This window comes from Platichthys flesus, chromosome 14 (assembly GCF_949316205.1).
Source record: "Platichthys flesus chromosome 14, fPlaFle2.1, whole genome shotgun sequence".
Taxonomy (NCBI): domain Eukaryota; kingdom Metazoa; phylum Chordata; class Actinopteri; order Pleuronectiformes; family Pleuronectidae; genus Platichthys; species Platichthys flesus.
The window spans coordinates 3,081,417-3,106,282 of record NC_084958.1 but is presented as its reverse complement, the minus strand read 5'-3'; the positions used below and the strand labels follow the sequence as shown (position 1 = coordinate 3,106,282).

General features: G+C 38.5%; 2 protein-coding genes across 2 annotated transcripts in view; one reads left to right on the top strand and one right to left on the bottom strand.

Moving 5' to 3' along the window:
* Positions 1–12,674, bottom strand: part of LOC133968807 (cadherin-18-like) — a 131,062-nt gene extending 118,388 nt beyond the window's left edge. Inside the window, exon 1 of the mRNA XM_062405019.1 lies at positions 11,325–12,674. Coding sequence (XP_062261003.1) covers positions 11,325–12,230 — 906 coding nt within the window. The 5' untranslated portion in view covers positions 12,231–12,674. The remainder of the gene's footprint in view (positions 1–11,324) is intronic.
* A 10,943-nt stretch (positions 12,675–23,617) lies between these two features.
* LOC133968613 (uncharacterized) lies at positions 23,618–24,592 on the top strand. Its single transcript, XM_062404760.1, has 2 exons — positions 23,618–23,894; positions 24,063–24,592. Exons 1-2 carry the CDS (start codon positions 23,762–23,764, stop codon positions 24,530–24,532), a joined length of 603 nt encoding a protein of 200 aa, XP_062260744.1. The 5' UTR covers positions 23,618–23,761; the 3' UTR covers positions 24,533–24,592.
* Positions 24,593–24,866: the final 274 nt, after the last annotated feature.

The window sequence follows — 24,866 nt, the reverse complement described above, 5'->3', positions numbered from 1 at the left end:
GAAATCCAAAGCTTCTGAAAAGTCTCCGGAGGGGATACATCTTAAAACAACAGCCTCACATTGCAATGTGGATGAGGGAAACAGAGCTTTCAGAAAACAATCACATAAGCCTGCTCAGACACAGTCATTGTTGGGTGCCAGGGAATTTAAGAAGTGAACTTTCTGTCACCTCAAACTCTCTGTAATCTCGCGTTTTAAGCAGCATATCTGGTGATATACTACCGTTCAAAAGTCTGGGGTCACTTAGAAATGTCCTTACTTTTCAAAGAAATGCACAGTTTTTTTCAATGAAAATAACATTAAATGAATCAGAAGTACAGTCTGTACATTGTTGATGTGGTTAATGACTGTTCTAGGTGGAAACGTCTGTTTTTTACAGAAATATCTACAAAGGTGTGTAGAGTCCCATTTCCAGCAACTATCACTCCAGTGTTCTAATGGTACAGTGTGTTTGCTAATCACCTTAGAAGATTAATTGATGATTAGAAAACCCTTGAAAAACCCTTGTGCAATTATGTTAGCACAGCTGAAAACTGTTTAGCTGGTAAGATAAGCTATAAAACTAGCCTTCCTTTGAGCTAGTTGAGTATCTGGAGCATCACATTTGTGGGTTCGATTATACTCTCAAAATGGCCAGAAAATTTGAACTTTCATGTGAAACTCGCCAGTCTATTCCTCATTTAGAAATTAAAGCTATTCCATGCGAGAAATTGCGAAGAAACTGAACACTTCCTGTTCGCTGTGTGCTCTACTCCCTTCAGAGAACAGCACAAACGGGCTCTAACCAGAGTAGAAAGAGAAGTGGGAGGTCCCGGTGGACAATTCAGCAAGAAGACAAGTATATTAGAGTCTCTAGTTTGAGAAATTGACAACTCAAAGGTCCTCAACTGGCAGCTTCTTTAAATGGTACCCGCAAAACGCCAGCGTCATCGTCTACAGTGAAGAGGCGACTCGGGAAGGCTGGCCTTCTAGGCAGAGTGGCAAAGAATAAGCCAATGGCCAATAAAAATAAAAGATTGATATGGTCAAGGAACACAGACATAGACAGATTGGAAAAAAGTGTTATGGACAGACAAATCAAGGTTTGAGGAGTTTGGATCAAACAGAAGAACATTTGTGAGACGCAGAACAGGTGAAAAGATGCTGGAAGAGTGCCTGACGCCATCTGTCCAGCATGTTGGAGGTCATGTGATGGTCTCTGGCTGCTTTGGTGCTGGTAAAGTTGGAGATAAAAGGGATTTTAAATAAGGGAGGCTATCACTCCATTTTGCAACGCCATGCCATACCCTGTGGAAAGATTGATTGGAGCCAATTTCCTCCTACAACAGGACAATGACCCAAAGCACACTTCCAAATTATACAAGAACTATTTAGGGAAGAAGCAGGCAGCTGGTTTGCTGTCTGTAATGGAGTGGCCAGCACTGTCATCAGATCTCAACCCCATTGAGCTGTTGTGGGAGCAGCTTGACCGTATGGTATGCAAGAAGTGCTCATCAAGCCAATCACACTTGTGGGAGGTGCTTCAGGAAGCGTGGGGTGAAATTTCTACAGACTACCTCAACAAATGAACAGCTAGAAGGCCAAAGGTCTGCAATGCTGCAATTGCTGAAAATGGAGCATTCTTTGACAAAAGCAAAGTTTGAAGAACAAAATAATATTTAAAATAAAATTATTTCTAACCTTGTCAATGTCTTGACTATATTTTCTATTCATTTTGCAACTCATTTGATAAATAAAAAGTGGGATTTTTTATGGAAAACACAAAATTGTCTGGGTGACCCCAAACTTTTGAACAGTAGTGTATAAAAAAAAAAATTCAGTCAGCAAATCCCATGTAAAGTCATAAATCGACAATTGATGTATCCGATTGACAAGCATTATCTGTTTATCCAAAGTATGATCTATCTAATGTCTCTGTGCCTTAGAACTCCATCTTTGTCCAGAACGTTCTCCTGTTAACGCTCGCCAGAAGAAAGAATTAAAAGTATTAATCCTCAGTTGAAAATAGTCCCCAGAAAATGCACGTTTTCTTCTTGTTTGTTTGGCCTGGTAAAACCTACAACGCCAGCTGTTTAGGAGACACTGTCAGAATGAACCCATATATTTGGTCTCTTATTGGATTTCCATGGTTAAGAAGAATAAATCCAATGTTCCTGAAGTAAAAGTGAACTCTACTTATTTTTGACTTAAATAGTGTGAAGTACATTAGGCAACGGAAAACGCTATTATTCATACTTGTTCTCATGCATTTTTACATTTCTCCAGCTTAGTGTGGATGTAGTTTCATTCTCAAAACGCTCCACTGTTTCCCTGTCATTTCTTTGAACTACATTGTTATACTTTCTGCTGCAGCTCTCCTCTCTTCTTCACTATCCTTTACTGACCTTACTTCACCTGTGCTATTCTACTGCTTTCCCCCTGAGCAGAATAGTTCTCTCCATCAGTCAACGTCAAGCCGCACTGTGAGATTCCATGCACCTGTGTGTGTGCGTGCAGGCATGTGTTGTCGAACTTGGTACCCGGCCTGCACTTCAGCCTCCACGTTATGCTCAGAGCAATCAATAGAAAGCGAGGCATCATCTGAGTGAGAAAAACCGTAGCTCAGCTGTCACAGCACCCTACAAAACAATGAGTCAGAGCACCCTGGGGAGCTCCGAGTGTGTCAGTGCGTGTGTATCAGTCCTCTTTATGCGTGAATTTTGCACCTTAAGCACATCTGTTTCCACCTTCAGTGAGTCGGCCACATAACACAACATCCATGCACACACACACACACACACACACAAAACACACACACACATACTGAAAGACTGAAACTCCCTAGGGTCTCAGCTCAAGCTCTCACCTTCATGAAGAGTTCAGCATCACTGTCAGTGCACATTAGATCTGCCTCGCTGCATTCACGCATGGGGACCTGTCCAGTGGCCATGTCAGGCATTTACGATGAATTATTTAATCTCTAGTTACATGAGGCTTTGAGTTGTATAAATTGAAAATTACTGGCATGGTTTTTGTATTCACTACACTTAATAACAAAAATATATAAACATGCAGACAGAGAGCTGAGGGTGTTAGCAGCAGCATGATAATTATTCTCTTGCTCTTGGCCTGACCTTCTGTCTAGACACGGTCTAAATGTAACTTCCTGGGAGGGCTGTATTGTCTTCTGCATGCCCAAAGGTGCTACACCTCCATGACCTCCTGTTTTTAAAAGCCTGTAGGATGTTTCTTGTTGAGCATGCATGTGATAGGGTCCTTAGGAGGAAAGCCTTTTGTTCCCAACTGCAGTTAAAGTGATACTGATATTTTTATAATAAGCTGATAAGTTCAGATATGCGTTAAGGAAAGGTCAAGTCTTTAGTGCCATCTTTTTAAATGGGAGCAGCACATTTTAACTTCAGCAGAAGAAGAATTATTCATTGTCTGGATACTTTTTTTTACGCTGACAGTATTGGGTTGCAGTGCACAAACTCCTCATCACAAAGATGAAAGTACATCTCAGGGTTCAGTGGTGCTCGACAGAGATGTGGAAATGATTCATCCTTCACAACAGTCTCCACCAGAGGGTGAGTGCATGTGTGCATGGTACACACCAAGAGGAAGCGACAGGGCTGAATGCTTGACCCATACACAACATTTTGCTGGCCTCGTTTGGGTCATCTTCTTCCATTTAAAAAAAGACTAGGAACAGGTAAATATCAAAACTCCTACTGGTATTTACAACCACTTCTAGTTTTGTTGTATTCTGATATCAACAACTCAAAAAATAAACTAAGAATAATGCCCAAAAAGTTGACTTCATGTATTTCAGTTCCCTTTTGTTCTATATAAGTTCAATTTAAAGGGTCATGTAAAAAAAAAATTCTATCATGTTGACTAAGTGTAAATAAATCATATAACTTGAGGTTGATCTGATTAAATTAAGGTAAATTAATACATAAACACATGCATTAAACCCACGTTTTTTTTACAAGTTAAACTTAATATAGTTTATGTAATCAAATCCCTAATTGACCCTCTACATTGAACTTAAGTAATGAGGCTGCATTTCAATTGAATATTTAATTTAAATGAAAAGAAATTGTAGTTAACTTTGCAGTGCTTTGATGTGAATTGGCTGCTGTTAGGCACCACTCACTCCCCAAATGAATCTCTCCCAGATTGAAGGTTATTCACCCTGATCCATGTCTTCTTGGAAGCCCAGCACACTCGTACTTTGAAAGCTGTGGTTTTCATATTCATATGAATTTACATTCTTTTCCTCCTCAATGTCAAATAAAATAAAAAAATATAAAATCATTTTCTTGCACACTGATTCACTGAGGTGGCCAACCTGTGAGTATCTCTTTAAATAGTAAAATGTTTTGCAGGCAGATATTCATTATTTATACCCTCTCCTCTATTTTAATATATTAAAGATTTTTTTCAAGATATGGCCTTTTTACTCTCCTTGGTTTCATATTTGTTTAGTTTATGTTTTATTTCGATTTTAGATTGTTCTATTCACTTTCTAGTTCTGTCAATCTTGACCCAATTTATTTTGTCCTTGAATGTTGCAACTTTTTTATTTTCATCATAGAATTTTGTCTTGTTACCATTTTTGCTATAATACTTGTTGTTTTCCAAATACAAAATGTATCAATCTGATTTCATTTGAATCTCAGTAATTTATTGTTTTTATCTGTTTCCTTAGATCCTTGCAAATGTGTGGTAACTCCTTATCATCATGTTTACTTAGGAATCACATTTGGACAATCCCCCCTTCTGTTTTCACAATATGTTATGTAGGTAAACTCAACCTGACCTACTATAATGAAGAAACTGTCTGGTATATTTTAACAGTGACCTTAATAACATGGAATAGTAGCAGATGTGATAAGGTAAATGGATTTTACCAGGAAGCACAATAACTAATCTACAAGGTCTGAGTAAGAATCATGGGGAAAATGCACTTAACTGTAGAAAGTTTTTGCAGTGAGCGCTTTGTCTTAAAATGATTTTGGACATTGAGCTCAGATGTGACCATGAGGTGAGCATTATAAACATAAACATGTATTTTAACCTTTTTTTACACTGCTATAATAATAATGGAATTATTTCAAACCTTTCTCCTTCAAGCAAACCTTTCTCCTTCAAGCGATATTGAAGTCCTTTGTTTATTGATTGAGTTGTCTGCTCGTTAGGCTACTACCTTGGTTTCTTGCAGCACATTAGTGAGATTGACCTCAGAACCTTGCCTCCTTTTATCCAATCATTAGTGTCATAAGTGTCAATAGTGAACTTCTGAACATTAGTGGAGCCCGGCCTGCTCAAAGTCCTCGCTCTCTGCGGCCGTCATATCCTCATGTTGCACAGGAAGATGCACAAACTATGCACAAATTCTAGTTTGGATCTATCAACAATGTCATCTGGTGCCTTCATTGCCTCTGCAGTCACTTTCTACATTCAAAGTATGTATAAGTGGCATCTACAGTAAATGTTTGTCTGGGCTTTGCTCAATTATTTGAATCTATGTGTAGTAGGTTGTTGCCTGGATGCAACCTTTCAGTCTTTCACCATGACGTCTCACTGCCGATCTATAGATCAACCAAGGAAACTCTTTCTCTCCTGTTCATTTACGTTTACAGCTGTTTTTAGCCATGTGCACTGTGTGACACATGAGTGTACACAACCTTCATGTGTTTACATGTTTTGGGGATATTTTGATTCAACAGTAGCATCCTGACTTTGCAATGCCACAGCCTCCCCTCAGCTTCAGACACAAAGCATGATTTGGACTGAGAGGATGATTACCGTGTGTGTGTATGGCTGTGTGTTTGTGTGCACGTACCTATGTGGATTGAATATTTTTGTTGCTATACAGCAGCTTGTTGCCTGGATGCAAGCTTGAGGTGATATATCTCTTCTACCTATTTCATCACCTATATCTACATTGTATCATTCGTCTACAGTATGTCTTCTTTTGAACACCCTGAGCAAATGCACCCATCTCCAGCCATGTTGCAAAGTAGATTATAATTGTTTACCCTCTACACGCACTTGTTCCCATTTCTTTACCATGCTTTTATTTTATTGAACTAGGTCAATCATTCAGACTATTCAGTGCCTCAGCAGTCAGATATTCAGGATCAGCCAGAAACTAATGATGTCTTACTCTTGCAGTTCATACCTTTAATGTAAAATCCTGTTTGCATTGTATGAATGATAGCTAGTTTATATTTTCCTTTTTCCGTATATCCCATGTTTACTATTTTATTACCGTAGTTGTTCTACTGATGCTTTAAATTTGTAACAATCCCTCTGGCTGCTGTTACTCTGCATATCTCCCCATAGTGGTGGGATTAATAAAGGATTAGTTTCCATCCACCCGTTCATTATCTTTACCACTTATCATGTAAGGGTCTCAGCGGGAAAGGGGGCTGTAACCACAATATGATCTTATCCTCTCTCATCTTATCTTATTTTGTCTGATGTATAACAACTTTTTTAAAGGTTCAGTGTGTAGAATTTAGTTACATCTAGTGGTGAAGTTGCATGTTGCAGCTGAATACCCCTCACCTCACCCTCCCCTTCCATTAGAAAGAAGACCTGTGGTTACTGTCAGTTTTCATTGAAACTCAAGGTGTTTAGTTTTTCCAATTTGGGCTACTGTAAAAAACCTCAGCCTCTGTAGAGAGGACCCATTCCCGATGTAGAAAAAAAGTATTTCAATATAAGGCGCCTATTCAAGTGTAGAGAAAACAACCATTCGTACAATTTAGATGAAACACACTCATGAAAAGATCACTAGAATTATTTTATATTCAACTTTTTCCTATACATCCATTTCACCTAAATCTTACACACTGGACCTTTAGGTTTATCCATACATTTCTCACCATGTGATCTAAATACTGACAGAAGTCCGCCCTGAGAAACCTGTCTGAAATCCAAATACGTTTTCTCTAGCTCTGTATCTTCAGCCATATTTTATAATTAAAAACAAATGATTACAACATTCACCATGAGGATTTAAAATGTTTGGTTAACTGTTGTGCAATGCCTGAATGTGTCCACATTTAGGAAGGGATGGCCCTCTAACCTACTTTTCTATTTGTCCACAAATTCTGATGCACCTAATTAAAAGAAATAGTCTTCTCCCCATCTGGCACTTAAAAGAGTCTGTTTTTCAAAAACACTTTTCTATTTGCTTCAATTGAACCTCACTTCAAAGCTGTGAATGAACATGTCTGCCAATTACTATGTAAATGTGCTGGACAAAATGTTCCTTTTCCTATCTTCTGGGTTCTGTTCAAGGTTTCTTTGTGTGTTTGTTTACGTATTGATCTGCTGTTTAGTAACATTTTCCTCTCTAACAATGAGTTGTGTAACTCCAAAATAATTCCTCATCAATATCTTCTTGGTATATTTACAGTGTATATAACACAATTGTAAAGTTTCACAAGTTTGTGAACTGCTGGTCTGAGTGTCTTTTGATTGTATCCTTGGTTACGGTAACCATAGGTCTGAATAATCCACCAGTGTCACACAGTCTAAGGTTGCAGTGACAAGTCAGTGAAACATAGGACTTTGTTTTATTTTGCAGTATTTGTTAGCCACAAATCAAATGACTGTTTTTTGGTCATTCAGTGTCTGACAAGAGAAACAGGATCATGTTTAAATACAACACACGTTGTTCTATGCTTTTATTTTGATTAAAGCATAGATTCCTAGCCAGAGCTATTGTCTCTCTGCAGTTTAAACTTCTGCTGACAGGATTTTACTGAAGTGATGAATGACACTTATAAACAAACAAACCAGTTGGAGACGTTTTGGCTAATTTGTGCTGTTTAAATGCCGTGATGAAATCAAATCCACAAATAATTCAACTACAGATCCACTTGGGAAAAGGGAAGAGTGTGTTAATTCAGTTAATCCTATAATCTGAGCCTGACCCTAAGAGACATTGAGCTCAACACAACAGGGAGTTAGGAGCAACAACATTAACTTTCCAGCTGTGGAAGCTGAGGTGGAGCATTTTGAAATGCTCTCAGCAGGAGCAGTTGCTGTTAGAAGCGACATAACAAAAAACTTTATTTCTCAGCCTGTGCCTCAAATAGACTCATGACTAAACACACCATTTGTATTGCATTTAACCAGTTTTAAATGCAATACACAGTATCTGTGAATCCAAAAGCTACCCATGTCTCAGTCTCTCCCACCCACTGAGCAGCAGTGGGTAGACAGAAGGCAGTAGCATCAGATTGATTGTAAATCCTTAAACCGAAAATCCTTGCTGAGTTGGCATCTTATTACCAGAAAAGGTTTGACTCATAAAATGTCTCTGTATCGTATGTGTATGAAATTTGTGCTGGAATGATTAAGACCAGTAATTTGGATGAAAGTAAAAATGTTTGCATCATGGTTTTTGATTAGGATTTTAAACATCAAAAGCCTCCGTTACTCCGGTGAAATGTTTTAGTTATATGATAAGAGATGGTTCTCCAGTACGTAGCATTTGTGTCTAACTGGATTACCAACCCTTTTGACGCAATGTAATACACAAGAGGGTATAGCTTTATATATCTACAATGGCACATTGTGGACAATATACACTTGGTGCAAGAGAGTTTTGTGTCTTGCCGGCATATGCAGTAAAAATGCAAAGATGAGCCAGTCTATCTGTGTACCACACATGCTTCAAGGTTATTTTCACATTCACATTCAGAGAGTACTGTAGAAATAGTGACAAAAACAGAATCTCTCCCTCAGAGAGATTTCACCAGGTTGGCTGCACTTAATAATGGGCTCAGGTATATAATGATTGTACCTGTGAAGTTTTTAACAGTTTTTCCTCCTCAATATTCAGCATTTTCCACCCTATTCACCAGCCTTGCAGTTATTGGAATTTTCTTAAAATATGTTGTGACCTTTACAAAATATGGGCTGAAATAACAATAATTAAACTTCTGAAGACTTGAGGCTACGAGTGTCTCTCTGTTTGAAATTATGCCAACAGTATGACTTTCTTTGGAATACAGTTACCGTATGTAATAAATCATACATTGAAAATACACAGCAATAAAGAAATAGGTAATTGAAACATTTTAAGTACCTCAGATTTTACAGATTCACCACTTAGCCATAAGAATTTCTAAGTGGCCTCAGGCCCAATATCAGTTTGGATTAGCGTCAATCCCCCTGCGACCCTCTAAGGATAAATGCTATAGATAATAGAGGAGCTGTAAGATATTTTAAATTGGACTCCAGAATGATCTGCCCTTTGCTTGTGGTCTCCTCCCATGGCAAATTGCATTGTGGCTGCAGTAAACAATGTCATTCCCCACCCCACTCCATGGGCCTATTCTTTTTTAATTCTCAGCTCTTTTTCTTTTGATCACTGACTCCCTTTTTGTCACACACTCTTTGAGCAACCTTTTAAAAGGACCTTTTATTTCTAACATTATCTGTGACTGCTTCTTTTGTTTCCTCATTACAATTACTATTTTTGCTTCAGTTGCACAGCAACAGCAATTAAGAAAATAAATGGGGGCATTAACGTTGTGTACTACTATAGTTTGCATGTAATACTGAGTTTGAAAATGGGCATCAGTATGGAAACACTTTAGCCTGGATGCCAGACGAACTTAGCCCCGCCCACAACATTTGACGTCGGGAAGTTTGGTCTGGAGTCGCTCTGTTGGGGAGAAATCATGCCCGGTTCGAAATCATCCGGACCAATCCGATTGTCAGGGCGGGCTTTATACGATGATGGACAAATGATCAACGGTAACGTAATCAACTACGTCATCAAAGTGCACTTGGGTTGACGTTGTTTTCCAAAAACATGCCTGCCGCTGGAGAGCTGAGATGTGTAGATGCTGCCATTGAGTCTGTTTTAGGAGACATCGACAGCACATTCATTTTGAAAGAGGAACAGAGAAACGCGATCAAGGCATTTGTAGATCGAAAAGATGTTTTTGCCGTCCTTCCTACGGGACTCAGAAAAAGTTTAATCTATCAGCTGGCCCCGATGGTTGCGAAGAAGATGGGACACGGGAATGTCGCGTTCCAACCGTGTAATTAAGTTCTTATAGGACCGACAAATGCGATACGATTTGTTTGATGTGTTGTTGAGCTGTAATCCTAAACAGAGAACTTGTTCGTATGTGCATTCACCTCTACTGTAACTGACTGCTACACCTGCCACTTTATGCATACTGTTTTATTCTGTTATTTTGTGTTGGGCTTATTTTGTTTTACATGTAGCGACTCCCCTCGCATAAATACCTGCAGTTTAAGGAGCGGACCATGATAATAGAAGCACCAGATCCCTCGCTTGCGGACCAGTGCAATAAGACACCTGCTGTACAGCCCCAGCACAAGGATAGGAGCAGGAACTACGACCGGACGCGGGCTGTGCGGCATTTCTCAAAAACTATAGTTTAACACCCCTCGCCAGCGGAACGAGGTAAGGAAGCTGGTCCTATTTACTTTGCTGCAGGTAGCACGGAACGGGAGTCGCTGTCACGTTAACGCATCAGACTTGTCTAGTGGTGATTTGTATGTTTATTGTATTTTAACGTTTGTGTTTGGTTTTATGGATTAAAATATCGTATACTTAATGTCATTCCAGTTTTACGGTGTATTTACGGCTACGATGAAGTGAACAATAAAGAGCCGTGTGACATCAGTAGATAAACTCTACGACATGTTCGGGGGGGGGGGGTTATTAACTGTTTCTCTCAAAAATGCTGATCGTGTTGGTTTCTCCGTTTATCCTTAAATTATTTTTACAACCCCGGCAAAAATCGTTTTTTACTGATCTTCATCTACATTTTTCAGCGTGCGTGCAGCTGAGTTCTGTTGACAACAACTATGTGTCGCTTTACATATGTCACATACTACGTTGCTCTGATTGGTTTTAGGTCTATCCAATTGAGCGAAGAGGAATTTTATTTCCTGGTTCGGTTGAAACACGCCCCATAATCACAGCCCAATGGAGCGGTATCGGACTCACATTGTGAGTATGACAACGTCAGGCTAGAAACACTTAAGATTCTGCTGAAAAATAATAGATAATGATGCTCATTTGGATAGAGAAACCACTGCATGTATCCAGAATACACTCTCACATGAGAAATTGTATTAACAAGGTATAAACAAGTAAGCATGAGAAATGTTAAAAAATTACTTGATTAATGATCAAGTTATTACTAATAAAATGGCAATAAATTAGGACCAACAGGGATTGTTCTTTGCTCAAGACAGGTTCAAAAAAGATTAAAAGGGCAAAGGAAAAATGAATCTGCTAGTTGCAAGGTAGAAAAATAAAGATATCTTACCTTTCCGACATACTGAGGCTCAGGTCCAATATGTTCCTCGAGAACAAAGAACTGGTTCCAGATCCAGCCTCTCTTGGGCCGATGGTGAGAATCCTTGTCTGTGTCCAACAACTTGGTCTGGTTCCTTTGTGCTCTGGTGGTTGTTCTGGAGATTGAGGGGGTGCTCTTTGCGTCTGATTTGGCATTTGTATTTGTTTGTAAAGAAGGTCTGACTTTGGAATTAGACTTCAGATTGGATAGTGAAGCTGGGCTGGCATTGTAGGAGGTGCTTGGGCTCATCCTATCAGATGTGTTGGACCTTTGATTAGAAGATAATTTAGTCCTCGGGACTGACTCAGGATTAGTTTTAGGCCCAGTCACTACCTTGGAGTTGGGACCTGCCTTAGGCTTAGGCTGAAAAAAAGATCCAAGCCTTGGTTTTGGTTCGGTTTTGTAGTTGATGTTTGAAGCTTGCTTGGGATTGTTCAAAGTCGATCTTGACACCTGCTGAGATGTTGATTTGAATGGCAACCCTTGCTTTGAATCAGAACTGTGTTTGAGTCTAGTGTTTGAGCTTGATGCAGACTGAGAGATTGCTGAGGGAATGTTGGGTGTGTTAGGCATTTGGGGGTCTGTGAGATATAACATAGTATCCAGTCTTGACTTTAACTGAAACTTGCTCCAGACATATTTGGCCGAGCTCAAGGGTTGGCTGGGCATCAGAGCAGTCTTTTGTTTGTCCAGACTTTTGCTTGGGATTGGGGTTGGTTCACGTACTAATATCAGTCTCTGGTTTGGGTACAGGCTGGGTTTTATTTGAGGGCTCAGATTGACCCGGGTCCCATAACAGCTCTGAGAGACAACACATAGGAAGACCACCAGATGACAAAGACAGGAAACTGCAGCCGCACTGGCTGGAACTCTCATTGTAAAGAAAAATGATCTGCAAATGTGTTCCCCTCTCACCTCCACTGTGTTAGACCACCTTGGGAAAACACAAACACTCCCGCAAATACACTCAAACCCTCAGGTTTGCAGTCCTTTTTCCAGTGCAGCGTATCCAGGTATGTCCACAGGGTGCAGTCCAAAGAATCATTTTATACAGTTCCCTCAGAAATATAAAAACAAACTCCATAATCTGGTTCACAACCCAAAATATGTGTGGACATTAGATGTTACTTGGAATTTGAGGTTTCATTTTCTTCCTCCTAACGTTGTTCATACCCATGAAGTCCATTTGTATTTTAATGAGAAGTTCAGACTAGAAACAGCCCTTGTCCGAAAGTAAAATTAGGATCCAAGTAGGTACAACTTAAGTCCATGGCGTACTTGTGCTTCAACGCCACAGAAATATCTCATCTGGCCAAAATCTGCCAGAAGTATATTTTGATGTTGAAAACAAAAGTCGGGTGCAGATGGTTGGGTCTGGGCTCATCAAATGTCTCCTTTCCTGTATGAAAGGAAGAAGAAAAGAAAAGAAAAATCGGAGTTAATCCTATCCCCTGAAATCTGGAAAGTACCACAAAACAGAATAAAGTGTCTGCTTGGATACAGCAAGATAAAAGCATCACCTAAATGAAATGTAATGTTATATAGTTGCTTTATCTTTGAAAATCTCAATGATAGTCGATTATCTATGGAAGACCAATTTCAAGAAATTCTATAATTCATCACTGTTGCTTAAAATAAACTAATAAATAATCATGCAACTGTCATTCAGAGTGGAAACTTGTTTTTCTAAAGCACACCACGCATCAAAGCCATCACAGAGACGGTTTTGAATGAGGGGTAGAGTGGTCATTCAATCCTCAGTCTTCCCCATCTGCATGCCGAAGTGTCGTTGGGCAAGATACTGAGCCCCTTAATGGCCCTTCATAGATAATGAATGCACTTAATGTAAGTCGCTTTGAATAAAAGCATCTGCCCAATGACATGCAATGTAAAGTAATGTAACTCTTGTTAAAGAAGATAATGTTGATTTATGGAAGGTCAGATTTAAATGCAAGAAAAAAAATGTATAAAAGATTCTGCAAAACAAGACAGACACAGCATACCTAGCAATGTCAATTCCAACATTCATTTTTCTTTTTTTTTTGCTTTATATTAGTCCTCTGCTCAACTTTCTTAACTGGCTGGTCACTGACTTCAACATTTATTGCAGACTTTTTAAAGTTGTTTTTCAGAAACATTGTTTGTGTGAGTGCTGTGACTGAACCAAAAAGTACAAATGTAAAACTGTAAAATTTAGCTAAACAAGCAGTGCTGAATTGGTTGGAGCGACACATTAATTTAGGAAGTGTCTTCGTGAGCCCTGCCAGCTGCCTTTCCCATTCTTTCTTAATCCTAACAACAACATTTTATTATCCTCCAGTTCAATGAGAATTCAATGGGACCCATCACATTTATAGATGATTGAAGTAGCTCATTGGACAGGATCTCAGTTAACTTCCTCCAACTTCACAATAGCATCCTCATCATATACCTTCAGGGCATTTCTAAGCAAACAAAACAACACTGTATTGATCTTTTTGCAGAAAATGTCAAGTAAACCCAGAAAAAGTTTCCTCTAAACCAAGAAACAAACTTGAGCGTAGTGTAACCGCTGAGCCCTGGATCTGCTGCATGTCGTGGTTGTCTGTTGTTCACACTGCCAATGTGCAAAACTGCAATTTGAGGTTTCTGGTATAATTACTATATTTCCTCAAATAAAGGTATGTAGGGGGCGGACTCAACAGTACAAAGCCGTTCATCTCCCGGTCCTAAACATATCAATTAAAACCATGTTAGCCCAAATGAATGGAGTCAGAAATGCAAGAGTGCTTTACTTTGTCACAGGAACAGGAATTGTTGCAAATATTTATGTTGCGACATATTCAACAGACATTGGTCACTGTCCATTCTGCTGTGAACCATGAGCAGTACGTAGAGAACACAGCCTCGACCTTGATTCTCTAGAAGAGCAGCGCAGCTCATGCAACCAGTGTGCATTACTTACGTATGATTCAAATAGGCTAAGCTTGAAAGCAGAAAGGACAGGTTCATCTGAAAATAACGTATTTGTAGTGCGTATCTGAACTTAGTACCTTTTGCAGGCGAAACTGACATGCATTATTAAAGGATATTTTGTGAATTGATTTGAAATAATGAGTCTGTGAATGGCTGTGGACAAGGTTACAATTAGGCTTGTATTTAATTAATGTAAATGTAATCAATAATACACAGCATTGTTAATATGTGAACATTTGATTCGATCATTTTAACAACACTCCCTGTCAGTCTAAGACTTCACACTTCAAAATTTGACAGAGAGCCATTACCTTTTGACAGCTATTGCATGGATAGCCTGGAAATTTGGTACAAAATGTCAAGGTAATTCAATGTAGAAGTTATCATTACAGCCTCACAGATTCAGTGAGGCTGTGTTTTTCCACCTTTCTTCACTCTCTTTTAAGACAGTGTATCTTATTGTTCAACCATCTTTCAGTTGGGCAATGACATACGATGACAAACATTGTAGCATAGGAACACACAAAGACATCTGCAAATTTGTCACAATGTTGCTGTTGGGAGTGTGACAATGGGCCATGCATTGAATTGGGTCCTGGCGCTGCAAACTGTGTAAAAAACATGTGATGAGACACTAAAGGGTTATTAGTGTCTGATCACAAAAGTATTGCCGTTATATTAAGTTTATCCCTGATGGATACTATAGGCTCTTGTTGAGTAACAAACTGAAGTCTGACCCTGAAATTACAATTAACAATGCTAAAGTTTGTATCCGAAAGCACCTTTTAAAGAACTGTGATTTACATATACCGTTGTCTGTCACTGAGTTTTTCCACTCTCCTTCAAACTATCTTACCCACTTTTTCAGACTTTTTTCTTCTCTTCTAACAATGAGCCATTAGCACAAAAGCTTAAAATCTACCTGTCAAAATGTTCTGTCTGTGCTCTAACAGGACGTTCAGTCTAAATCAATTCACCTATCAGCTGCACCATCCTCATTGTGCAAGCATGTTGAAGTAGAAATATGGCCCAGACAGTATACAAGCAATAACTGTTTCATCAGTGATGGAGCTTGGCTGCGGAAGCCTCTGCTGAAACGATTCCCCTTTTGTCCCTCTGTCTCTGTTTTGTGAAACCTGTAATTGATTTATAATGAAATGAGCACGAGAAAGAGTGAGTATACATTAACTTGCGCTAATTTGTGCCAGAAACCATGAGGATATGTAATCCATGATATTAATGGAGGATCTCCTTGTTCTGGAGAAGATTATATTAAAACTATCACATATAAATTGTTTACTTGGTCCTTTCAATATTAATCCTATTCCATATTAAATTGGATTTGGTTGGTGGATTTCGAAATTAATTGGGCTATTTCGTTGATTGTGACTAATGATTTACTAATGATGCCTCAAGGCTCAGAAAACCAGTGTCCTTGGTAGAATTTAAACAACATCTCCTTCAACAGAAATTCTGGAATATTCTTACTGATGCAAAACAGCAGATACAATGTGTTTACAATAAATTTGTAACCGAAATGGTTTGAATTGGCGCACATTAATTAATTACAGCTTTTCAAATATTCAAAACAAGCATTGCTATCTCTCTGAATGACCACATTATCAATCAATCAATCAATCAATTATCCCTGGAGGATAATACAACGTTCCACCTGCTCTTCTCAAGTCCCTTTGATGGCAGCCCTTCTGTCTGAGCTCATTATACATGTTCCTACGAATGCACAGAGCTGCCATACTACTGGAGTTACATGAATGACTTTGACAGTTCAGGAGTCAGGCAGCAATATATGTACAGAAAGATCACGCTGAAGCTTCATAGATCTAATAGGCTGTAATAAGAGAGAAAACCCTGTGTACTTAGTGCACATGTATTATTAATTTGAAAGAAGAATGGCCAATAAAAACAGCTGGGTTACATTGTGTAACGCCAGACGTTGAGTGGACTTAGATCGTAGATCTTTTAAATCAATGCTGAAGTCTTTCCTGTTTGCCACAGCTAAATATTAAATAATTACTCTTTTATTTATTTATTCAATTAATATTGTACTTAGCTATTAATTTATTTTTTAAATGCTTTTTTGTATTGTCTTATGTTATTGCGTTTACAATTTATCTTGATGCCTTTTGTATTTTATGTAAACCTATTTGAATTGCCTTGTTGTGCTAGTCAAATAAATGTACCTCTCCTTGCCTCTTAAGAGGATCTACAGAATTCCAACCCTGTAAATTGTTAATATTAGACAATTCAGCACCTCAAGATTTATGTCCAAAGGCAGCTTTCACTGCCAAAGTGTGCCTCAACCCTTCCTTAACCTGAGCCTTATCATAACCGCCCGTGGAGTTAGTAAGTAGAAAGTAAAATTTAAAACACATATTTTCACTTGAAAAAACCTGCAGCCTCAGGCTCTTCATACAGGTCGCTGTTTGGTCTGATCCTCTGTTATAAAAAAAGACAATGACCACTTTCCTTTTGAGAGCAGTTTTTGAAGCACCTAAATTCATGCGATCTCCATTTTTAGCTGTTGCAATAGAAGATGCTCTGAATGACACATCACTGACAGATGAACTATAAACACATACAACTGCTGGCTGTGCTAAACGTGTTTTAGTTTGCTGATTTCTAACACAACATGAAGCTTTGCTTTGTGAAAATATTCATTTTACTCTTGTATGCATTCAATCCCTATGCATTTTAGGGTTAATCCATTTTGCTGCATGATCACATTTCACACAAGGTTTTTCATGAGAAGCTGGTATATATTATTCTGAAACAATTTACAACAAGTCTGTGAATTTTTTTGATTTTATCCAACTCTAAATTCTCACATGAGCAAATCTCACAGGAAAGTAAGGTCAATAATACGAAAGGTGCCCAATGGACATAATGAGGACTATCGTCTGTGTGGTTTGATCAATGTTTTGTTGTGTTGCAGGAGCACTTTTTTAAATACAATTCATATTACGAATGTGATTGATTGCAGTGTGACAAGTCAGTCTCTTTAGTTAAAGGCAGAAAATACAAATTTGAAACAATTTCTCCATACTTAACCCTGTAAGACCCAAATATAGAAAAACCTAAAAAAAAAATATTTGACCTTTCAGATCATGTTGTATGAGGCCTTTGATGCAGAAATGAAAGATTTAAAAAAAAAAAAAATGTTTATTTACGTTTTTAGAGAATTGTTGTAATATTGCAACATTGGGCTTAGTTGGGAGCAGGATTTCTGTATTTGTACTCACGTTGTGTGAACAATTCAGAACAACTAAGGGTTCATTTGCAGGGTTGATTGCTTACTTAGTCCCATAACGGTATATAACATTAATAATAATCACACATTAGTCATATTTTTATGAAGTCATTTATTAAAATTATTAAAAATATTAAACAAGATAAAACTCTTAAAAAGCGCGTTTTTTCCCTCTTTTTTTCTTTTTATGACATTGGTCATGAAGACTTTCATTGGTGGTGAAAGTCCCAAAAACAGTCCCTGTTGTCTAAAAAGCAAAGGCGAACATCACACTTTCTGCATTGCGTGTTGGTGTATCCTGTATTGCACTGTCTGCAGCGTCCTCTCCCTGTCTTCCTTGGGAAATGACCAACTAGGTCCTTGCGTACATCCAATGGGAGGTTTGCACATCTCTTGGATGGCCTCTTCTGAGCATTCAGAGGGCTTCCTGATATCCAGACCAGAAAAATCTGTGTTGGGACTGATGAAATCTTTTTTTCAGCCAGCGATACCTGTCACGGGGCATGGTGTGTTTCCTTGTTTTTGGCTCGATGTCCACGTAATTATCAGCTGGACAGACCATGGGTGGTTGGTTTTCTTTGTCCACTTCTTTACAGACATCTTCATCGAAGTCTTCATCACTCTCATCTGTGTCACTGATTTCAATCTCAACCTCACTCTCTCCATTTTGGACCAGGTCAATAACATCCTGCACCGTTTATCGCGGCTCTCTCCTTGCTGGTGGCATTCTGAAAATAAAATATCAATTAATTAACATGAATATATGTTTTATATAATGTAGTACATAACCTGAAGGAATAGATAGGGTGGTGGACCAAGTGCTCAGGGTAGAAATGTTTTCCATGCAGACAATACTGTCTGCCTGGTAAGTCGCTTTGGACAAAAGCGTCTGCTAAATTCCCTAAATGTAAATGTAAATGGTTTAATGGCTCTAATTATCATACTAAAAGGAAAACATGCATCCCCCCCACTTAGATCCACACCCCACATTCAGGAACATTTCTGTCCCCAGAACTGAATTGTTCCATGGACAAAGTCATGGAATTTTAGGTCAGGCTGATCAAATTAACATTTTTTATCATTTTTTAGAGATAAAACTTTTAAATCAGTCAAATTTGACCAGAACACAACACAAGGGTAGAATGTATACTATCCATGTATAAAGAAAATACTCTGTTTCAGGCAGTGGTGTAGTGGAGGGAACACAACCTGTTTGAGCCCACTGCAACAAGCCAGCTATTTTGACTACCACATTCACCCAGTGTTGTATAATTACAACAATTATATAATAAGCTCTAAAAGAAATTTGATGCATCTATTCCACACTAACTACATATGTACATGCTCTAGACATTATAATAACAACCAAAAAAAATATAAAAGACATTTTACTTACATGCATCTGATGAATCCAGTCCAATGAAACCAATAGATGTTGTTCGAAGGAAACCTTGAGAGGTTGTGTGAGTTCATGGCCAGAAGGCGTGACTTATAAACAAATGTAGATCCAATAACATTGTGAGACTGAACAATAGGACCCAATGACTATGTAAATGTGGTAAAAAAACAAGAAAAAAAAAGCCAGATTGTTTTTTAGGATGGTTAAAGGTAACGTTGTAATTTTACAACAAGGGGTGCTACAGGGTTGGGAAAATAAAACAATATATGGCAACGATAAGGTCAGCATGAGCAAAATTATTTAGTTTTATTAGTTGTTATTGTTCATTGAAAAAAAAAAAAATCAGTAACTCTTCTTCTGAGTTTATTGCATAAAAGATTAATTTTAGTAACTAAGCAAATTGAAAAAAATAAACAACAGAAACAAAAGGCTATTATTGTTGAAAAAATAATGTCCTTAAATAGAGCATTTGAAGATGGTTTGAATTTAAATATGTTAAGACAGTAAGCTAAACTAGAAAGACACCTCAGGCTCCTGCAAATAACAGGATTTGATCCTTTAGTGTTTGAAAAGTTCATTTTTAAAAAACACATAAACAGTAGCCAGCTAGAACAACTTTCAATTTGACAAACAGTTCTCAGTGCAGCTCAATCTTCCTTTCATAAGCATAGTCCATTAAATTATGATCTTCTCAATAAATGTATACAAAACAATGGGCAGCATGAATAGTGTGAGTGCACAATGTTTTGTGAGGTACAAAGTAAAAAGACACAAGCTGTTATGTCAGCAGCCATGTGCCATTATCGTACTAGCAAATGTGATGGACTGGTTGGTACATTTTAGAATCAATATTAAAGAGTTTGAAAAGTTTAGAAGGATGAGGAGGATAGAACACAATCTACATGCGGTCTATGTGCAGTCAAACTGTCAAAGGATACAGATATCTAAGTCAAGATAGAATTTACTATTTATTCCTGTAGTCTTTCTTGAGTATATCTTATTAAAAATGCTACAGACTGAGAAGGGCACATACCGACAGCACGCCTCATTTAAGACCCTGTTTAGTTTTAAATCCTTTGGTGAACAAGAAATTAATATTTGCAACAACAATGAACTTATTAATCTTATTATTATTATGACCCTGCTGGTACCTTTTCATCTCACAGAAATGTGTTCCATTAAAACAGTATTTATACTGATTAACTGCTCCTTCTAGGAGTTTGATCTGCAGCTTGTGAAAGACATGATTCAAGTGGAACACTTCTTCATCTTCAGAAGTTGTAGTTATCTGAAAGATACCAACTTCTTATTTTGGGATACCAAATAACCAGGTACCAACATGATGTAACAGATTAATCCTACTTGAGGCCAGTATGAGCTTCACTTCATTGTTGTGGCTCCAGTCTGTATGCGAAAGTCCAACTTGATTCATTTTGACTACGTAACATTGTCAAATTCACTTAAAAAAAAAGAAAATGTGAACCAGGGATGCTAAATTTCTCCACTTTCAGTTTACATGTGATGTTATCAATGGGCACTGACCAAAAAGGCTCAGGGATAGAGACCAACAAGGATTCAAGCCCCAAGATCCAAATGGCAGCAAAACCATCTTCACTCCATCGTCTTCAGGGGAAGGCCAAAAGTCAGTTTTCTGTTTGCTTTACAGACACAATTAGTGGCTATGTACTGAGCAGAGAACAGGACTACTTGTGCTTCAAGCAGCCTCAAGTCAATGAAAAGGCTGTTCAACATTGGGACCAACTATTTCTGTAAAGTGTCCTTGGATACCTTGAAAAGTGCTTATTAAATGACAGTTATATATTATTTACTGAATTATTGACTAAAAGTAGGAAGAAAAGTCGACTTGGATGGCAGGACAAAGTACCACATGGCGAGCCACCACAGCGACCACGGGTTAGATGATAAAACCACTGCAAATTGTGATAACTTGTGATATGAGGTCAGTCTCTTCAATCCACCATCCAGTATTTAAAACAGGAAAGGAGAGCTTAGCATCACGGTTTTCAGCTTTCAGCCTGTTTCATATCACCCGTATGACAGTGACATGACCTGAAGATAACTGATGTTTATAATGCCAAGCGACTAGTCATCTACATACTGTATATTGAGGTAATCCTAATTCGGCTGCAGTGGAATGTAACTGATTCTGCAGATAATGGGGCCTGGTTTGATGGGTTGTGACGAAGGTGAACAGAATCATATAGAAATTATGAGTTAATTGGATATACTCATTTTTATAATACACATTTAGATAATAATGTTTTGTGTTGCACAGATGGTAGTTTTTCTTATCATAAACATCCACTGTTGCCAATGTAACCCACCACATGCTAGCCTGTATATTTGTGCACAAAAGCAAACAAAACATTGCTGGAATACACTACATGTGGTCAAAGATGATGGACGATGCTTTTAATTACATTGTAGTTGCCACGTGAAGGTACTGCAGAGAGTGACGCTCTGAAAAACATTGGCTTCGGACAAAGAAAACATACCCTCAAATGTAATGGGTGTTTTTGTCTGGCAACAGATTTGGAATTTCAACACTCCAAACAAATATCACTAAAGGTTTTTTCAAGTACATCCTGAAAGCTAGATGACAAAAGTGGTTGTTGCCAAAGGGGTTCCTATAAAACTTGTACAAAGCAGAGTCATATACTCTTTAATGTTGACATACTTCTACTACTGTAAACTACTTGCCTATTGTTCCAATTAAGCTGTGATTGTTGATGTAAATCATGTTTTTCTGGTTTAAAATTCATAAAAATCAAGTTCCAAACCATCCACTTGAACATTCATTGCAGCAATTAAAACAGAACAACAAGCAAGCAACAACAAAATCCACAGAATGTACTTTTGCTAATGATTGTAGTTTAATCTTTTGCTGACCACACATATTGACTTGATGCTCCAGGGGGTCTTGGGCTGTTAAGTGATTAAAGTAAGCCTCTAAGATTAAGATTATATAAGGGGGAGTCAAGTAGATGTAAAATGTATCAAACACAAAAATATCTAGTTCCCACAAAAAATGTTTTCAAGCAACCCAGGATTCTGGAAAAATACCACAGGGTATTTTCATTTTAAGTTTCATGCTAAAACATCTGTTCTACATAGAACAACATGATGAGAGAAGCATATCTGCTGGAGCAAATATCAGCACAGGTTCTGTCTGGTATGACCAGTGGGACCAAGAGAGCCAGGGCCGGTCTTTCCTACAGGCGACATAGGCGGTTGCCTAGGGCGCCACTCAGAGGGGGGCGCCAAAAACTGCGCCCAGCAAAAAAAATAAAGTTTTTTGCGCCCCCTTCTATATGTGTTATGCCCCAAAACATTGTGTTTAATTACTTTAACAGTAATTTAAGATTATTCCTAATAATATACGTGATAGTCACTCGGGTTTACGTTTCATTAGAGAAATCAGTAAATCACAGCAGCACTCAGGAGGAACGTTTGGCACGGGAGCAGTTTCACCCCGTCCTGTCTCTTTGGGGGTAACGTCCACTCACATGCCAGGTGCAGTCTGGATCATAGATATATATAAAGACTAGATGTCTTCCGGCGGAGTCTAGAACGTCATCACTGGCGGCCATCTTGCCACAGGCAGGCTTTCTGGAAGGATCTGTGGTACCTGAGGGAGGGTCAGTGATCTGCTCAAACACTTATACTCTTATCTCTCTGAAATCTTGACGGATTTACAAATGGTTTGGCTTCTTACAAACGTTATTAATGTGGTTATAGTTCTGGATGCTTGAACATGTTGACATCGCAGCTTTTCTCTCCGAAAAAACGACTTAAACGTGCAGCTTAGTTGTGTACCACGGCTAGGCTAGGCTAGACTAGTACCGGGTAATTTTATATTTATAGGAGAGGCAGAATTGTTCTTTCTTTTCAATATAACTTAAGCTGCACATGATTTAACTGAGGTTTCACATGATTTCAAATTGGGTTGTTTTTTAAAAAACACCTTGCATTATGATTTCTACAGGAAATTTCTGACTTTATTGCCAGTGGACCCCCCATCTGTCTTTGACTCATATCCCCAGGCCTCAATTCCCCCCCCCCCCCCCCCCCCCCATGGCAATGAAGTGAATTGTTTGAAATGTGGATTTGTGTCTGCCTTGAGAAGTGCTGCACTGGGAGCATTCACTATTTTCAGCCTATACTATTAGTTTGCATCCCTGCTTTCTTGTGTCCTGTTTTGGCAGAATCATCATAGTAATACAATATTTGCTTTTGAAGGTTCCTCTCTGTCCTGGGCTACATCATAAACATTGACACGTTGCTGGCGATGGTTCCTGTGCTGATTGAAGGACAGCGATATGTCTTGACCTACAGATTCAGCAAGGACCACTTGGAACTGCTCTTTAACTCCATCAGAGCATCCGGTAGTGTTCATAAATTTTATTTACCAACCGCAACACTTGGTGACACAAAGCTTATAATGTTTTCAGTTGGTTGGTCCATATGTTTTTTTTTTCTGAATTGTTTGATAATGTCATTCAACTTAATTTATTTGGAAAGATCATTCAGGGGTGGCTAGTTTTTTTTTTTTTTAAGCATCAAACATTTTATATTATATCATATATTGAATATCTGTGTAATATACTTGTATATCTTGTTTTTTTAAAGTGGCTGGAATAACAACCCCAATGCCAGCCAGTTCAAGTAGTTGTTAAACCATGCCGAGGCAATGTGACAGCGCAGGATGAGACAGAGTCCCTACCAGCGGTCATCGACACCTCTACAAGCCTATCGGCTGTAGATATGTCCTTTGCAGCAGGAGGAGAAGAAGATCTTCCATCCTCGTTTGCTGACATTCCTGCCCTAGTACATGACCACAGCTACCTTCCCATCCGCTTCGATGGTCTTGTGGACAACGCTCTTGTGTACATTTCCGGTAAAGGCTGACTGAATGTCAATTTTGCCTATAACCGATAGAGCCAATAGTCAAATCTGTGGGAAAACAATCTGACGATAGTCCAAAAAGAGAAATGTCCCCTTTATTTCTCCACGCTTATTATTTATTATTATAAGTTATGATATTATTATCCAACTCAAATTTCAGGACTTGGTGTGCGACGGGCTTTGAAGAAGCTGTGCTGTGATGTCTGCCTTGCCAGCCTGGTGACAGAGGCTGCATCTGCCATCAAGGACCAGAGCTACCACCTGTTGTCTCTAAGAAACAATGGAGGCCTGGTGATTCCATCAGAGGGCACAGTGAAGGTCGTCAGGGCAGCAGAGTGGGTCATTCGCCAGGCGTCATCGAGTTCCGGACGATCACGGCCCATCAAACTGCTGGAGGTCATGTACATTGTACGGAAGAGGATCGGGTCAGAGGGTGTGTTTGTGCTTGGGGAGCACATCGTCGACACGCAGTATGGCATAGACAGCCACCACCAAACGCTGCTGACATTAGTTGTGTCAGTGTTTTTTAAAATAAGGCTACACCACATCGCTAAAATTACTACACTGAACTTACAGAGCAACAACATGCGACAGCAGCTGAATAAAACAGTCCTTTTCAAAGGGCATTAGCCAAATGTTACCACGGTTTTACCACGTCTCAGTCAGACCGGTGTTGTGCAATAGTAGGAGTAGAATTGACGTTGGCTAATTATTAATAATCATGAAATATGATTATTAAAATAACAATTATTTCTTAAAAATAATCAAAAAATGATAAAGCTATTAATTAAGAATAGTAACACATTTAATTAGAAATTATACGGTTATCCATTAATAATAGTTAAAATAATTAATGAAAACAATAAAATTATCAATTAAGAATAATACAAATCTGTAATAATTGCTTATTGTCGCGGGGCACCACCCTGGTTACAGGGACCAACAATTCAATCTTTAAATATCA

Coding starts and splice junctions, on each gene's coding strand:
- LOC133968613 (XM_062404760.1), top strand. CDS start 23,762: ATGTCCTTTGCAGCAGGAGGAGAAGAAGATCTTCCATCCTCGTTTGCT. Junction 23,895..24,062: donor CGCTCTTGTGTACATTTCCG/GTAAAGGCTGAC, acceptor CTCAAATTTCAG/GACTTGGTGTGCGACGGGCT.